Here is a 12,674-nt window from a genome sequence, read left to right as displayed (position 1 = left end):
GGCAGGATTGCTGTGAATTCAAGGACATACTGGGTTACATAGTGAGTTCAAGTCTAGTCTGAACTACATGGTGAGGCCCCATCTCAAAAATAAATAAAATTAAGATAAAATAGGTGGGGGCAGGGGAGATGGCTCAGTAGAATAAACACTTGCCTGGCAAGCGCAAGGGCCTGAGTTCAATCCCTGGTTCTGCAAAAAAAAAAAAAAAAAGAAAATACGTAAAAAAAGGAAAGAAAATAGGTAAGCCCTAAGCCCGGAGAGCCAGCACCACCTGTCCTGTCCTTCCAAGAGGCCCAGGGCACTCATCCACATTTGGGCATAGTGTGTTCAGCACTGAGTCACACGTAGCCACCTAAGGCTCAGCATCATCTTGCATGCCCAGCATCCTGTGGCACTGTGTGTGTGTGTGTGTGTGTGTGTGTATAAATAAGGGGATCATGCTATAAATGAGGGATCAAGCCAGCCTCTGAGCCCAGGCCAGTGCCCTTTTAGGGCACCTATGCTCACAACTCCCTGCCCCTCCCCTGCTTCAGCACCTTATTGATAGGCATGGGAAAGGTTCCTTGTGCCCACTCTACCCCCTGCCTCCAGAGCTCCGGCTCCTGCAGCCCCCTGCCTGCCATTGCATGCCAGCCCAATGGCTTGTCCTGTCCTGTCCTGGGCCTTCTGTAAGCCAGGTGCCTGGTCAAGTGTGGTTGGGGTGGAAGGTGGGGGTGGGGCTCTAACCCGTCCAGAATATGCTGTTGCCTGATCTGGGTCCATCCCCCTCTTCTTAGAACTTCCCTCTCAGAGGCCTCCCCAGCCTACTAGGCACTGGACAAGTTAATCTGACTCCAGCTGCCAGCTCACAGTTGGAGGGCACACTGCTTGGCATGGGAAGGACCACGGGTTCCCTCTCCACACAACCCCACAGGGCCCAGGCTGACTCGAAGGCACCAAGCAGGGAAAAGCATGGGTAGTGGGACTGCAAGCAGGGGTTTTGTAGGTGCATTACCATCTAGTTAGGAAGAATGGAGGGAGGAATGAGAAGCCAAGTGCAGCGGTGCAGACTAACGAGGCCTGGCTACGGACAAAAAATGGGCTCGGCAGCGAGGCCCAGTCCAGATCCAGCAGGAGAGTTTGGAGTTGGGGTGCTCAAGACAGAGGCCTGGGGCAGAGCAGAGCAGCAGTCCTGGGGGCACAGCCCGGGAGGAGGAGACCACGGCGCAGTGCAGACGCAAGCTGTCTTTCACTCGGCACCTACAGTACCTACCTGTGAACAAACACTTCAGCTTCTTGAAGGCTGTGATTACAGAAACCTGGAGTGGCACGAAAAGTAGCCCTGGGGGAAGAGGACGCTCAGAGCGGGAGGTGGCGAAGCCAGCACAAGACGAGCACCGCCTGCCAGTGTGGGAGCCGAGGTCTCTACCCGCCCAGCACCTCGTGGCAAGGTCACGACTACTGTTTGCTTCAGAAGGGGAAGAGCCCTGAATCAGAAATAAGGCACTGTTCCCTGCAGTGTCACTTTATGGCCCAAGCATTCCGAAGATGACCAACACCTGTGTGCTTTTGCGCCAACAGGCTGACTTGAGCCACTGCTCTCCCTTGGCTGCTCCGGGCCTCCCGCTCCTTAGCACCGAGATGCTGCCCTCCAGAGCCTGGGTGCCAGCCCTCCCTCTGCCCAGGGCAGCTCTGGGGTGACGTGGGCAGCTGAGAGACCTGCTGCTCAGCTGTGGAGTCAGCAGCAGGCCTGCTTTTCTGGGTAGCTGTTCAGAACTTGAATACGTGAGTTTTCTCCCACCTCCACCACAATTTAGTGCCCGATTTATGTCTTCCACATCTTGCTGGCTTTCCCACTCGGTCGTGAGCTCCTTGGGGGTTTCCACACCATCTGGGAGCCTCAGATGTGCTGTGACAGGGCTCGGGAGTCTTCCTGCACACAATGCCAGTTTCCGGGGAGGGGCGATAAGCGCCTGCGGGTGCAGCTGGCTGCAGGAGCGCCGGGTAACGCGGAGGCTCAAAGTTCAGTAGCGCTGGACTACGCTGCGGCCAGGCTGCACAGCGCGTGGCATGGAAGCTGAACTGGACTGAAGCACGGTGAGGTATCAGGCCCTGGACAATGGCGCCTGCCTGTGCTACCAAAGGGAATAGTCGGGCCTAGAACTCTGCAACCCACACTTCAGCGCAAGGCTGTGGCCCTGCAGCTCCAGCACCCACAGCATTGGGGAACCTGCTGGAAATGTTCATTCTCGGTTCCCCAGAGCCAGCATACTGGAAGGCCTGCGCCCTGGACTCGGACAGACCCCGCAGGCAACTGAGTCATGGCTGTGGCCAGTCTGGGAGCCACAGGCTGGAGCGGCACAGTGGCTCTTCTGCTTCCAGCACCACTAGGCCCCTGCTCCCAGGGAGACACAGACCCCCGTCCTGCAGGACAGAAGGACCTAGAAACCTAGGAAGGGAGGGAGGGAGGGAGGGAGGGAGGGAGCATGGCTTCCTCTTTCTTTATTGGATGCTTTATAGATGTCACAAAGGTCTGAGTTACACTGTTAAATAATTATTTAAAAACTGACCAGGCCCAAGGCCTGGTCTACAGCTCCAAACCAGAAGCAGAAAGGAATGGGGGCGGTGGGCTGGGGGTTTCCTCCAACATCACCAAACCCAGAACGCAGGGCTCTCCCCACTCACGCCCAGGCTATGGGCCCTGGGCCAGCCTGTAGGTGTCCCCCGTGGTGTCTCCCCTGGGGCCTGGAGACCAGCGAGCGCTGGAGGGGCAGCCAGCCGAGCCTGGCAACAGACAGAGCCAGGGGGAGGTGGAGGCAGCAGGCACCGCCCGGCAGTGGGTGGGAGCGCAGCGAGGCAGCTGGGGGAGGGGCGGGTAGTAGTGCAGCAATACGGGACACAGCCCGGCCGTCCTGATGGCTGGTCAGGCGGCAGCTGGCAGTCCGAAGGTTGCTCCTGACCCAAGCCCGGCCAGGGCTCACACGTTGTGGGTCCTCTTTGTGAGCTGGGGCTCCTCATCTACCAGCTTGGACTTGAGGTGCTCCTTGTAGGCCAGGATGTCTCCGGGCCACTTGGTGATTGTCTGTTTCTCACAGACCCAGATTTCCTGCGCCACCTGCGAAGCAGATCCTGGGCTGAGGCCAGCCAGGGCCTCCCCAGCTCCCTGCAGCATGTCCTCAGGGTGTCCGGCAAGAGATGGCCACTGCCCCTGGGGCCTTCGCTCAAAACCACCGCCAGGTCTCGGGCGGTCTACCCCGAGCACCACACCTGCAGGCTCTGTGCCTCTCAGGTTGCAGCTGCTGCCATGGGGTGGTCAGAGCCCGGGCAGCACCCAGCTCTTTGCGGCTTCATGCTCGGCTGCCTTTCCCTCCCAGCTTCCGCCTTTCCCTGAGAAACAGCCCTTTTCCCTCAGTTCCTTCGGTGTGGAATATCAGTTTTGGATTGAAAGATCTTGGGACAATAATAAAAGCGCAACTCTTCTCCATCTGGGCCAGCGCCAAGGGGGCTGACGTCCCCACAGAGCCGCGAGATCCGGTCCTCACTGCCATCGTGCGCAGCCCACACCGAGCACTCAGGCAAGGAACCGACTGCCTTCCCGCCCGCCCCAGATGGGCGCACAGGGCCTCACCTGCTGAATGAGCCTGAAGTCGTGGCTGACCAACATCATGCCACCCTCAAACTCATTGATGGCATCCGCTAGCGCGTCGATGGTCTCGATGTCCAGGTGGTTGGTGGGCTCATCGAGGAAGAGCATGTGAGGGTTCTGCCAGGCCAGCCAGGCCAGACACACTCGACACTTCTGCCCATCCGACAGGTTCCGGATCGGGCTCACCTAGGTGCAACAGTGACACGTGCCACCTGGTGTCACCCTCCCCCTCGTTCTCAGCTCCTTGGTTACTCTCTGGGAACCTGAATGTGTGGCACTGCCAAGTCCACACCTGCCTGCACAGCCCTGAAATCCTAATGAGCCGGAGCCATCTGGGGCTCTGTGGATCCAGCTGAGGATCCAGGAGTTTGTTTTTCAGGCAGCATGTCCCCTTGCCATCAAGCACTGTGGCACAGGGCCCGTGGACACCAGCTCCCTCTTCTTGGCCTGCAACCCCATAACACCTAAAGGCACCATGACAATCAACCTAGAGGAAGGCTGCAGCTGCCTGTGGCCACACGGCTCCTGCCGGTTCCAGGGCGGAGGCGCCTTCTCAGGATGGTCCTAGCGTCTCACCTGCTGCTTCCCGGTGAGGCCGTAGCGCCCGATGATCTTCCTCATCTCCTCCTTCTCCTTGATCTCGGGATAGCACTTCATCATGTACTCCAAAGGCGAGAGGTCCAAGTCCAGCTGCTCTTGCAAGTGCTGCAGGACAAAGGGACCCACACAGGTGACCAACAGCCAGCCTCAGCACCTGCGCAGCAGGGAGGAGCTGGCAGGCTGAATGCCCAGGGAGGGGCTAGGCTTGGCCAGAAGCACCCCCTTCCCACATCTGGACAGCACCTGGGCCCCGAGCCCGGCCTTGACCCCAGGTCCATACCTGATGGTAACGGCCTATCTTGACATGAGAGTGCTTTCGGATCATCCCGTCCGTGGGCAGCAGCTGGGAAGAGGACAACAGCAGGTGGAAGTGGAAGCACACCAAGAAGAAACCCCCGCAGAACAATGTGGAACAGGAGATCTGCTCTGCCCCTAACCACATCTCCGTGCGCGAGACTCGTAAACTTCCTAGCCAGTCTCCTTCAACAAGACCTCACCAGACTTTTTCTGGTCACTCTAAAAATTACCTAGGAAGCCAGATGCAGCAGACCGAGCCTGCAGCTCTAGCTACTTGGGAGGCTGAGGCAAGAGGAACACAGGTTCAAGACCTTTTTTTTTTTTTTTTTTTCCTGTATTTTGGACAGGGTCTACAGGGTCTCATTACATAGATTGGACTCGTAGTGATTCTTCTGTTTTCAGCCTCCCAAGCGCTGGGATTACAGGCGCTCGTGGCCATGCCCAGTCTCAATCGCTGTCTCAGTGCACCTCAGGGGCAGGGCTGGCACGGAACGCCAGGGATCAAACTCCAGCCACTGTGTTCTGCCTAAGCAGGTGCTTTAGTCTACTGAGCTATCAGGCTGGCCCCCAGATCTTTCTCCTAAAAAAAATTAAAAAAAAAAAAAAATGCTGGAGATATAGCTCAGTGGTACAGTACCTCCACCAAAAAGATTGGAATTATATACTGAAACTGGCTTTCTCAAAGGAGACAAAGACATAATTTATCAGAGCTATGACCTATTGGCTACAGAATGTACTATGCTGAGTAACCAAGGATGTGGCTAGCGGCCTGACATACTGCAGTTTCTAAACAGAAATGTACCTCCCAGCATACAGATGTTTCTACATGCTGCACACTCTGAAAACAGCAGACATGGGACAGACTTTCCCTCCCCAGCCCAGCCCTGCGTGGCCACCATGCTCCCTGTTCCTGGGGCAACACAGGTGTCTTGTCATGAAAGTAGCTGCGTCCACTTCAGCACTGTACCTCTCCAGTTAGCAGCTTCAAAAGAGTGGATTTCCCTGCTCCGTTGGGCCCCACAAGAGCCACTCTCGTGTCGAGGTCAATACCGAATTCTAGGTTATTATAGATGCAAGGCTGAGGGGGCGAGAGAAACACAGGCACAAGGTAGACCGTGGCTCTGCGTCGCCTGCAAGCCAGCCCCACAGAGCCTGGAGCGCTGCAGGAGCAGGCAGGGGCAGAGGACAGGCCACGGACAGCTCCCCCAACCCCGAATCCACCTCCCACCCAACTGCACAGCCAGCGAGTCCCAGGATGAGGCACCGCAGCTGGCGTCCTGCAGCCTCGCCACAGCCAACATGCACCCCGCCTCCCCGCCACTCATGGGCACTTGCTTACAAGGCCTGGCCCCAACTCACCCCATCTTTTGTGTACTTAAAGCTCACGTTCTGCACCATAATGACAGGTGGAGGGATCTTACCACACGGGGGGAAGTAAAATGAGAGCGTCTAGATGGGAGGAAGGCCACGCATCAGTCTGGTGCCGCTCAGACCCCACACCCTCAGCCACTTGACGCAGTTCACCAGCCCCACCTTGTCGCTCACGACCCTCTCTGTCAGTCCTGAGGCCATCATTTTCTGTAGCGTCTTCTCCTTGCTCTGGGCCTGCCGGGCCAGCTTGGCACTGCCGTGACCAAACCGAGCAATGTAGTTCTGCGGGAGAACGAAGAGCTTGGGGTGAACGCAGCACCGATAACTCCCCCTCAATTCAGGGTAACAAACGAGGAGCCCACTTCCCCTGACCTCTGCTGGCCCGGAAGCTCCCCCAGCTCCCCCACCTCACTCGAGCAGGAGGACGCGGGCCTGGGCCCGGCTCCCTACCTTCATGTGTGCAATCTGGTCCTGCTCCCAGTGAAACCTCTTCATCTGGTTCTCCTCTAGCTCCAGCCGGGTCTTCACGTACTGGTCGTAGTTACCCTGCAGGGAAATGCAGCCGCACGCAGGCAGCGTTCGTGCGGCCCCATTGCAGGTTCCCACTCAGGGTGGAGGGGACAAGGGGCGGCACCAACTCGGCCCTGGCTAGAAGGCTGTGTAGCAGGAGGGCAGTGCTGCACGGAGGTGCACCCTGGCCCAGAGCACGAGGTCATCCCTGCTCTGGAGCTCGAGGCCAGCCTCAGCTATACTGTGAGTGCAAAGCCAGCCTGAACTACACAGTGAGGCCCTGTCTCAAAAATGCAAAAAGTAAAATAAGTAACAGCAAACTACAGGAGGGAGGGACTTAAGATACGTATGCACATGTACCAACTCCCCACGCAATGTTAACCATCAACCCACAGGCTAAGATGGTTATTAAGATGACAACTATGACAGAGAAAGGCTGCATGTATTTGAGGTTTAAAAAATACACATTTAGTACAGGGTCTACAGGGCCTTACTACACAGATCAGACTCACAGTGATTCTCTAGTTCGCAGCCTCCCAGGCTCCGGGATTACAGGCGCACACCACCATGCCCAGTCTCAATCACAGTCTCAGAGCGCCCCAAGGATGGGGCTGGCATGGCAGGCCGGGGATTGAACCCAGCCCCTGCATCTGCCTAAGCAGGTGCTTTAATCCACTGAGCTATCTGGCTGGCTCTGTATATGAGATTTTCCACGAAGGCTTGCAAGCACACGGGATTTCTGCAAGTCCATGTACTCCCAAGAGCGAACATAGCTATGATTGAAAAGGACTTTTGACATTGTGTGTGTGGCTTTTTTTTTTTTTTTTTAAATTATTAAATTTTGAGGATACAAGGCAAGGTACAGCTGGCGAGCCCAACCTCAAGTCTGCCGAGTCCAGGGAAGGAAGGCCAGTGTGGTGACTCCCACAAGACAGGACAGGTGCCCCATGAGAAGGCAGGAGGAACGGGCCTCTCTGGGGACCAAAGAAAGCAACTTCTTTGCCATAGGCAAACACACACCACATGCAGCAGCTGCCAACCCAGGGCTCATGGCCTGAAAGCAATGGCTTTGAGACAGAAATAAAGTAGGACTCCGGGGCCACATTTTTTAATAATAATAGGGAGAAAAGAGGTGCTGGACTGTTCTGTTAAAAAGGAGAACTCTAGGCTGGGGATATAGCTCAGCGGCATGAATGCCTGCTTGTCAAGCACAAGGTCCTGAGTTCAATCCCTAGTACCAAAAAAAAAAAAAAAAACCCACCAACTCTAGAGAACTGCTAAGTGAAGTGTAGAGACGTGCTGGAACTGCTGAGCCCACTCACCGTATAATACTTCAGTTTCTTGTTGTGCATGTGGATGATATTGGTGCAGACTCCATTCAGGAAATCTTGGGAATGGGACACGAGGACCAGGATGCGCTTAAAACTGCAAAGCCAAGAACCAATCAGGGAGGTGCTAACTAGATGGCTGACAACAGGGAACCAAGTCAGGCCAGAAAATGTCATCCTTGCCCACCTTGGTCTTAGCACCCTGCAGATACACCCTGCAGGTCCCACCACTGACAGCACTCACGCCCCCACTACAGCACCAGAGTGCAGGGAGGCGGCCAAACTCCCCAGCCTTTTGTTCTGAAGGTCAGCAGGTGGAACGGAGATGGCAGGAATGACAACGAAGAAGAGTGCATGTACCCCTACGTGTGCTGGGCAAACTGGACCGGGTGCCATCAAAATAGGAGCTTGTTCTCTTTTAGGAGAAGTACCGTGGGCTGAAGAGAGAGCTTAGCGGCATAAGTGCCTGCCTGTCAAGTGCAAGGTCCCAAATTCAATCCCCAGTACCACAAACAAAGAGAAAAAAAAGTACCAAGTCACTGTAACATGAAAAGCTTTCTTTTAAATCTAGAACTATATCCAGTTGCTCAGTTCTTTAACTGAGAAGACCACGACAATTTGGTTTTTCCTGTCCTTCTGTCCTGATCTTAGGTGAGAAGCTGCTTTACATAATGTACATACATACAATTAAGAAATGCCATCCTCAGTCAAAATGCTGTCTTTCAAGTAGGAGAAAAACCAAACAGATTTAAAAAAAAAAAAAAGCTTATATTCTTCAGACTAAATGAAGAAGAAAAGCCCACCCTACACCCACAGCACCGGGTACTTGTTCACCCAGCCTCCCGCGGCCTCCCCACACCTCCCGCTTCTTGCACCTCTGCCTCAGCGCGGCCCCTGGCGCCCACTCTTGGCCCACCCCACGCCAGCCCCTCCCCCAGCCCTTACGTCTTCAGCTCCTCCTCCAGCCACACACAGGCATCTAAGTCGAGGTGGTTGGTGGGCTCATCCAGGAGCAGCATAAAGGGCCGGATAAAGAGGGCTCTGAAGGACAGAAGAGAAAAGTGCCTCAGGGTGCATGCACTACGGGAGGGCCTGGCTTGCCCACTGCAGGCAGCTCTCTCAGGCCTGGCGGATGCCTAGATTCTGCAACCAACCTGGGCTCCAGACCTGAGAGAGGGGGAAATCTGGGGTAGAAGGCAAAGTTGAAGGGATGAGAGGAGGGCAGAGAACAGTGCCTGGGGGTGCAAGAACGCAGTCTGGCTAGGCACAGTGGCACAGGGCTATCATCCCTGCCCTCGGGAGGTCGAGTACTTCTGTGAGTTCAGGACTACAAAGTGAGTTCAAGACTAGTCTGAACTACACAGCGAGACCCTGTCTCAAGAAAATCAAAAGCAATGTGGTCTGAAGGGGCTCGGGCTTTGGCTTAGCAGTAGAATGCTTGCCTAGAAAGCTGGAAGCCCTGGGTTCGGTCCTCAGCACCAAAAACAAAAATAAGCCTTCCCTAGAACATGGTCTGGAAATAGTGCTGAGAAGTTCTTATGAGTCCTGAGTCTCACATACTGCTGTTAGTGACCAGGAGGAAGGCCAGAGGTCACAGGGGAATAAGTGCAACAGCAAAGCATGTCTGAGCCAGGATGATCTGGCAGGGTGCCACACTCTGGGGTCCTAAAAGGTAGAAATGTAACCCCACCATGATGTTTAGGTGGGCTCTGGGAGGCGACCGGGACTCGCTAAGGCCACGGAGTGCATACTGGTGGCTCTAAAAAAGGGGTGCGCAGAACACAAAAACATGCTGTTGCTCACAGGGGGCGGGCTGCACCACCCCAAGATTGCCAGCGAGAATGTCATCACCAGATGCAGCATGTGGCCTTGTACCCCCAGAACCACCAAATACCCCAGGCATGTCGGTATGGCAGTGGGAAACAGTGTAGCTAGAGGCATCTCCAGATTCCTAAACCCAGAGCTAGAAACCCACCACTGGGTTACTCCAGCCCACCATGGCGGCCCTCAGTGTTTGTGTCACCTGTGACATCTTCTGACCTTGGACCCCTGCTCCCAGCAGCCCCACAGGGTAAGCACTCAACTGAGAGAGACAGGGGGTTTTGGAGGTCAGGAAGGAGGTAGGGACTGACCTGGCAAGGGCGACCCTCATCCTCCAGCCCCCGCTGAAGTCTTTCAGCTTCTTGCGCTGCATGGCAGGGGTGAAACCCAGTCCATGCAAGATCCGTGAGGCTCTCATCTCTGCCTTGTCGGCATCCAGCTCCTCCAGGCGCTCATAGAGCTCCATGAGCTTCTCACACTCCGCTGTGGGCAGCGCAAGGCCGTCAGGCTGCGAAGCTCACATGGAGAGCAGCCCGCCGGCCCACCTGCCCCAGGCCTGCAGCCTACCATCCTCGTGAGCCAGGCGCTCGGCCTCCCGCTCCAGCATGGCCCGCTCGGTGTCCACCTCCATCACACACTGCAAGGGTGTCTTGTCACTCGGGGGCATCTCGCGAGTCAGGTGGTAGATGTCAATGTGCTCGGGGATGGGCACTTCCCGCTTCCCGATGGCAGAGAGCAGCATGGACTTCCCTGAAGGAGAGAAGACACCAGCGCCTTCCTATCGCTTCTCTCCAGTCTTCACAGCCAAGGCAGGACCCTGCCACTGAGTGCCTTCACTCCCTTTACTCATTCAAATCCTTCTGCCCTCCTTCCTTGGGATCCCTGTCCAGTTTCCTCTTTTTTTTGTTTTTTTTTTTGTTATTGTTGTTGTTACAGGGTCTCACTTTGTGGTATGGGCTGGCCTTGAGCTCACTTTGTAGCCCAGGCTGGCTTCTAACTCATGGCGATCCTCCTGTCTCAACCTCCCAAGTGCTGGGATTACAGGAAAGCCTCCCGGCTTCGAAATCTTACTCTTTGCTATGAAGAACAGGTTCCCACAGCACTGCCCCTGTGCCCCCCAACCTCTCCAGCACCGCCTGTTAGTGCGTGGTACCTCCACATACTGCTCTGTACTGCCAGCTCCTTTACCCTGGGCAAGCTGGTCTTGCACATACAATGAAAACTGGCTTTGTACACAACTAATGCTAAATGCTTGCTTAAGGACAGACAAGCCAAAGCCCAGAAACCTCCCACCTTGCCTTCTAAGAGTCTCACCAATTCCATTTAAGCCAATGAGGCCATAACGGCGGCCCGAGTTTAATTCCAGTTTGGTGTCACTGAGCAGCTCTTGCCCGTGGAAAGTGAGCGAGAGGTTGATGATGTGGACATCAGTACTGTTGGGGTGTGAGGCCAGGATGCCGGTGACGGCACGAGCAGCAGCTTTCTTCATTTCGAAGTCCTCCAGCTCTTTGGTCAGCAGATCTACTTCTGTGGACGGAAACATCGCCGGGAAGGGGCTGTCAGCGGACGCAGTTGTCATGTGAACCAGCAGCCCCCGAGGGCCTGGGCTCAGCCCGCCACGCAGGCGTGGTTCACAAGCTCTGCACACCACCCTAGGTGCCGCCCTCCCGGGCACTTCACTCTGCAGCCTCTTTCCAGCCCATCTCATCTTTGTCTCCTCCACTTGTGTCCTTATTCCTGCCCGTCATTCTTTCTAGCCTCTTGCACTTTGGCCAGGAACAAAACATCCCCACGTCCTGGCTTCCTGTGGTGCTGGCAATCGGAGCCTGGATCTTGTACACACTAGACCTTCTCTCCACCACTGGGATACATCTCTCACCCTTTTAAATTGAGAAAAGGGCTCAGTAAATTGCCCAGGCTCGCCTCCAATTTATGATCCTCCTACCTCCCTCCCAAGTGGCTTGCACTACTGCTACGTGCCACCACACCTGGTGGTCTGACTTCCCTACATCTTCTCTAGAATTCTTACTTTGGAGACGTTTCTACTACTCCACTCTTTCTTAGCAAACACTTTTTAACTTTCCTTATTTCTTCTGCAACCCTATATTATTAATTTGTTGCCAGTTCCTTTTTCTTCAAACATTTACTTAGTATCTATTTACAATACAGACTACAACAAAAGAACTACTCAGCACACTAGGAGGCTGAGACAGAAGAACAAATCGGAGTACAGCCTGGACAACTTCACTGCCCAGCAAGACTGTCTCAAAATAAAAAGTCCAAAAGGGCTGGAAATGTAGCTCCATTGAGGGAGCTAAGCTCAATCTTAGGATGAAAAAAGAAAGGCATTACACAAAACATGGTCTCTGCACTCAAAGAGAGAAAACAATTTGCATGAATAAAAAATGAATAAAAAGATATAAGAAGGTAAGTAACATTAACACCACAGGGCATGGTAAACTGGAATATTACTGAGGTCATTTCGGATTGGGAAAAGCTTTCCTATCTTGATCTGTGTTTTAGTAGAACTGTCAAATGTAGCTAGCACAAACACTGCTCTGAGAACTCGGTATGTATAAAAGGACGGAAATGTAACTATTCAAAGGACAGTGAGCAGTCCACATCTGCGATGGCGCACCTCTACTGCAGCAGGCGGTCTGTACCACTGAATGCTCTACAAAGTTCATCATCACTGGTCGAGCTGAAGTAGGAGGTCTGCAGGGACTGGGCTAAGAAGGAAAAGGAATCTTCCCCACGCTTTCATATTTCCCCGTCCATACTGTAAGTTGTTAGACAGCAGGCTGTGCTTATAGTACCTTGTGTCTAGCGCTTAAGAACCATTCAAGCCAGGCATGGTGGTGTGTGCCTGTAATTCCAGCATTTGAGAGGCTGAGGCAGGAGGATTATAGCAAATTTGAGACCTGCCTGGGCTACAGTGTGGGCTCAAGGCCAGCCTGAACTGCATAACAAGACTCTGTCTCAAAAACAGAAAAGGCAGGCAGGGAAAATAAATATTCAATAAGTATTTCCCAATAAAAGACAAAAAAGAAAGAGAGAGAGGGAGGGAGGGGAGAGAGAGGGAAAAAGAGGGGGAGGGGGAGAGAAAGAATTTTCTGCGTGTA

General features: G+C 54.3%; 1 protein-coding gene across 2 annotated transcripts in view; it reads right to left on the bottom strand.

The window, feature by feature from the left end:
* Positions 1-2,513: 2,513 nt before the first annotated feature.
* The window catches only part of Abcf2 (ATP binding cassette subfamily F member 2), a 12,699-nt gene continuing 2,538 nt past the window's right edge, over positions 2,514-12,674 (bottom strand). The window contains exons 3-15 of one of the 2 annotated variants that reach the window (XM_004628981.3): positions 10,867-11,079; positions 10,120-10,302; positions 9,864-10,035; positions 8,677-8,772; positions 7,726-7,828; positions 6,344-6,439; positions 6,056-6,175; positions 5,882-5,971; positions 5,490-5,600; positions 4,506-4,568; positions 4,202-4,330; positions 3,608-3,811; positions 2,514-3,094 (exon numbers count right to left, since the gene is read on the bottom strand). In XM_004628981.3, coding sequence (XP_004629038.2) covers positions 2,957-3,094; positions 3,608-3,811; positions 4,202-4,330; positions 4,506-4,568; positions 5,490-5,600; positions 5,882-5,971; positions 6,056-6,175; positions 6,344-6,439; positions 7,726-7,828; positions 8,677-8,772; positions 9,864-10,035; positions 10,120-10,302; positions 10,867-11,079 — 1,718 coding nt within the window. In that variant the 3' untranslated portion in view covers positions 2,514-2,956. The remainder of the gene's footprint in view (positions 3,095-3,607; positions 3,812-4,201; positions 4,331-4,505; positions 4,569-5,489; positions 5,601-5,881; positions 5,972-6,055; positions 6,176-6,343; positions 6,440-7,725; positions 7,829-8,676; positions 8,773-9,863; positions 10,036-10,119; positions 10,303-10,866; positions 11,080-12,674) is intronic. The other variant, XM_023712907.1, reaches the window with a different exon arrangement.

Source organism: Octodon degus, unplaced genomic scaffold (assembly GCF_000260255.1).
Source record: "Octodon degus isolate 3935 unplaced genomic scaffold, OctDeg1.0 scaffold00027, whole genome shotgun sequence".
NCBI lineage: Eukaryota > Metazoa > Chordata > Mammalia > Rodentia > Octodontidae > Octodon > Octodon degus.
This window is presented reverse-complemented; position numbering and strand designations above follow the sequence as displayed.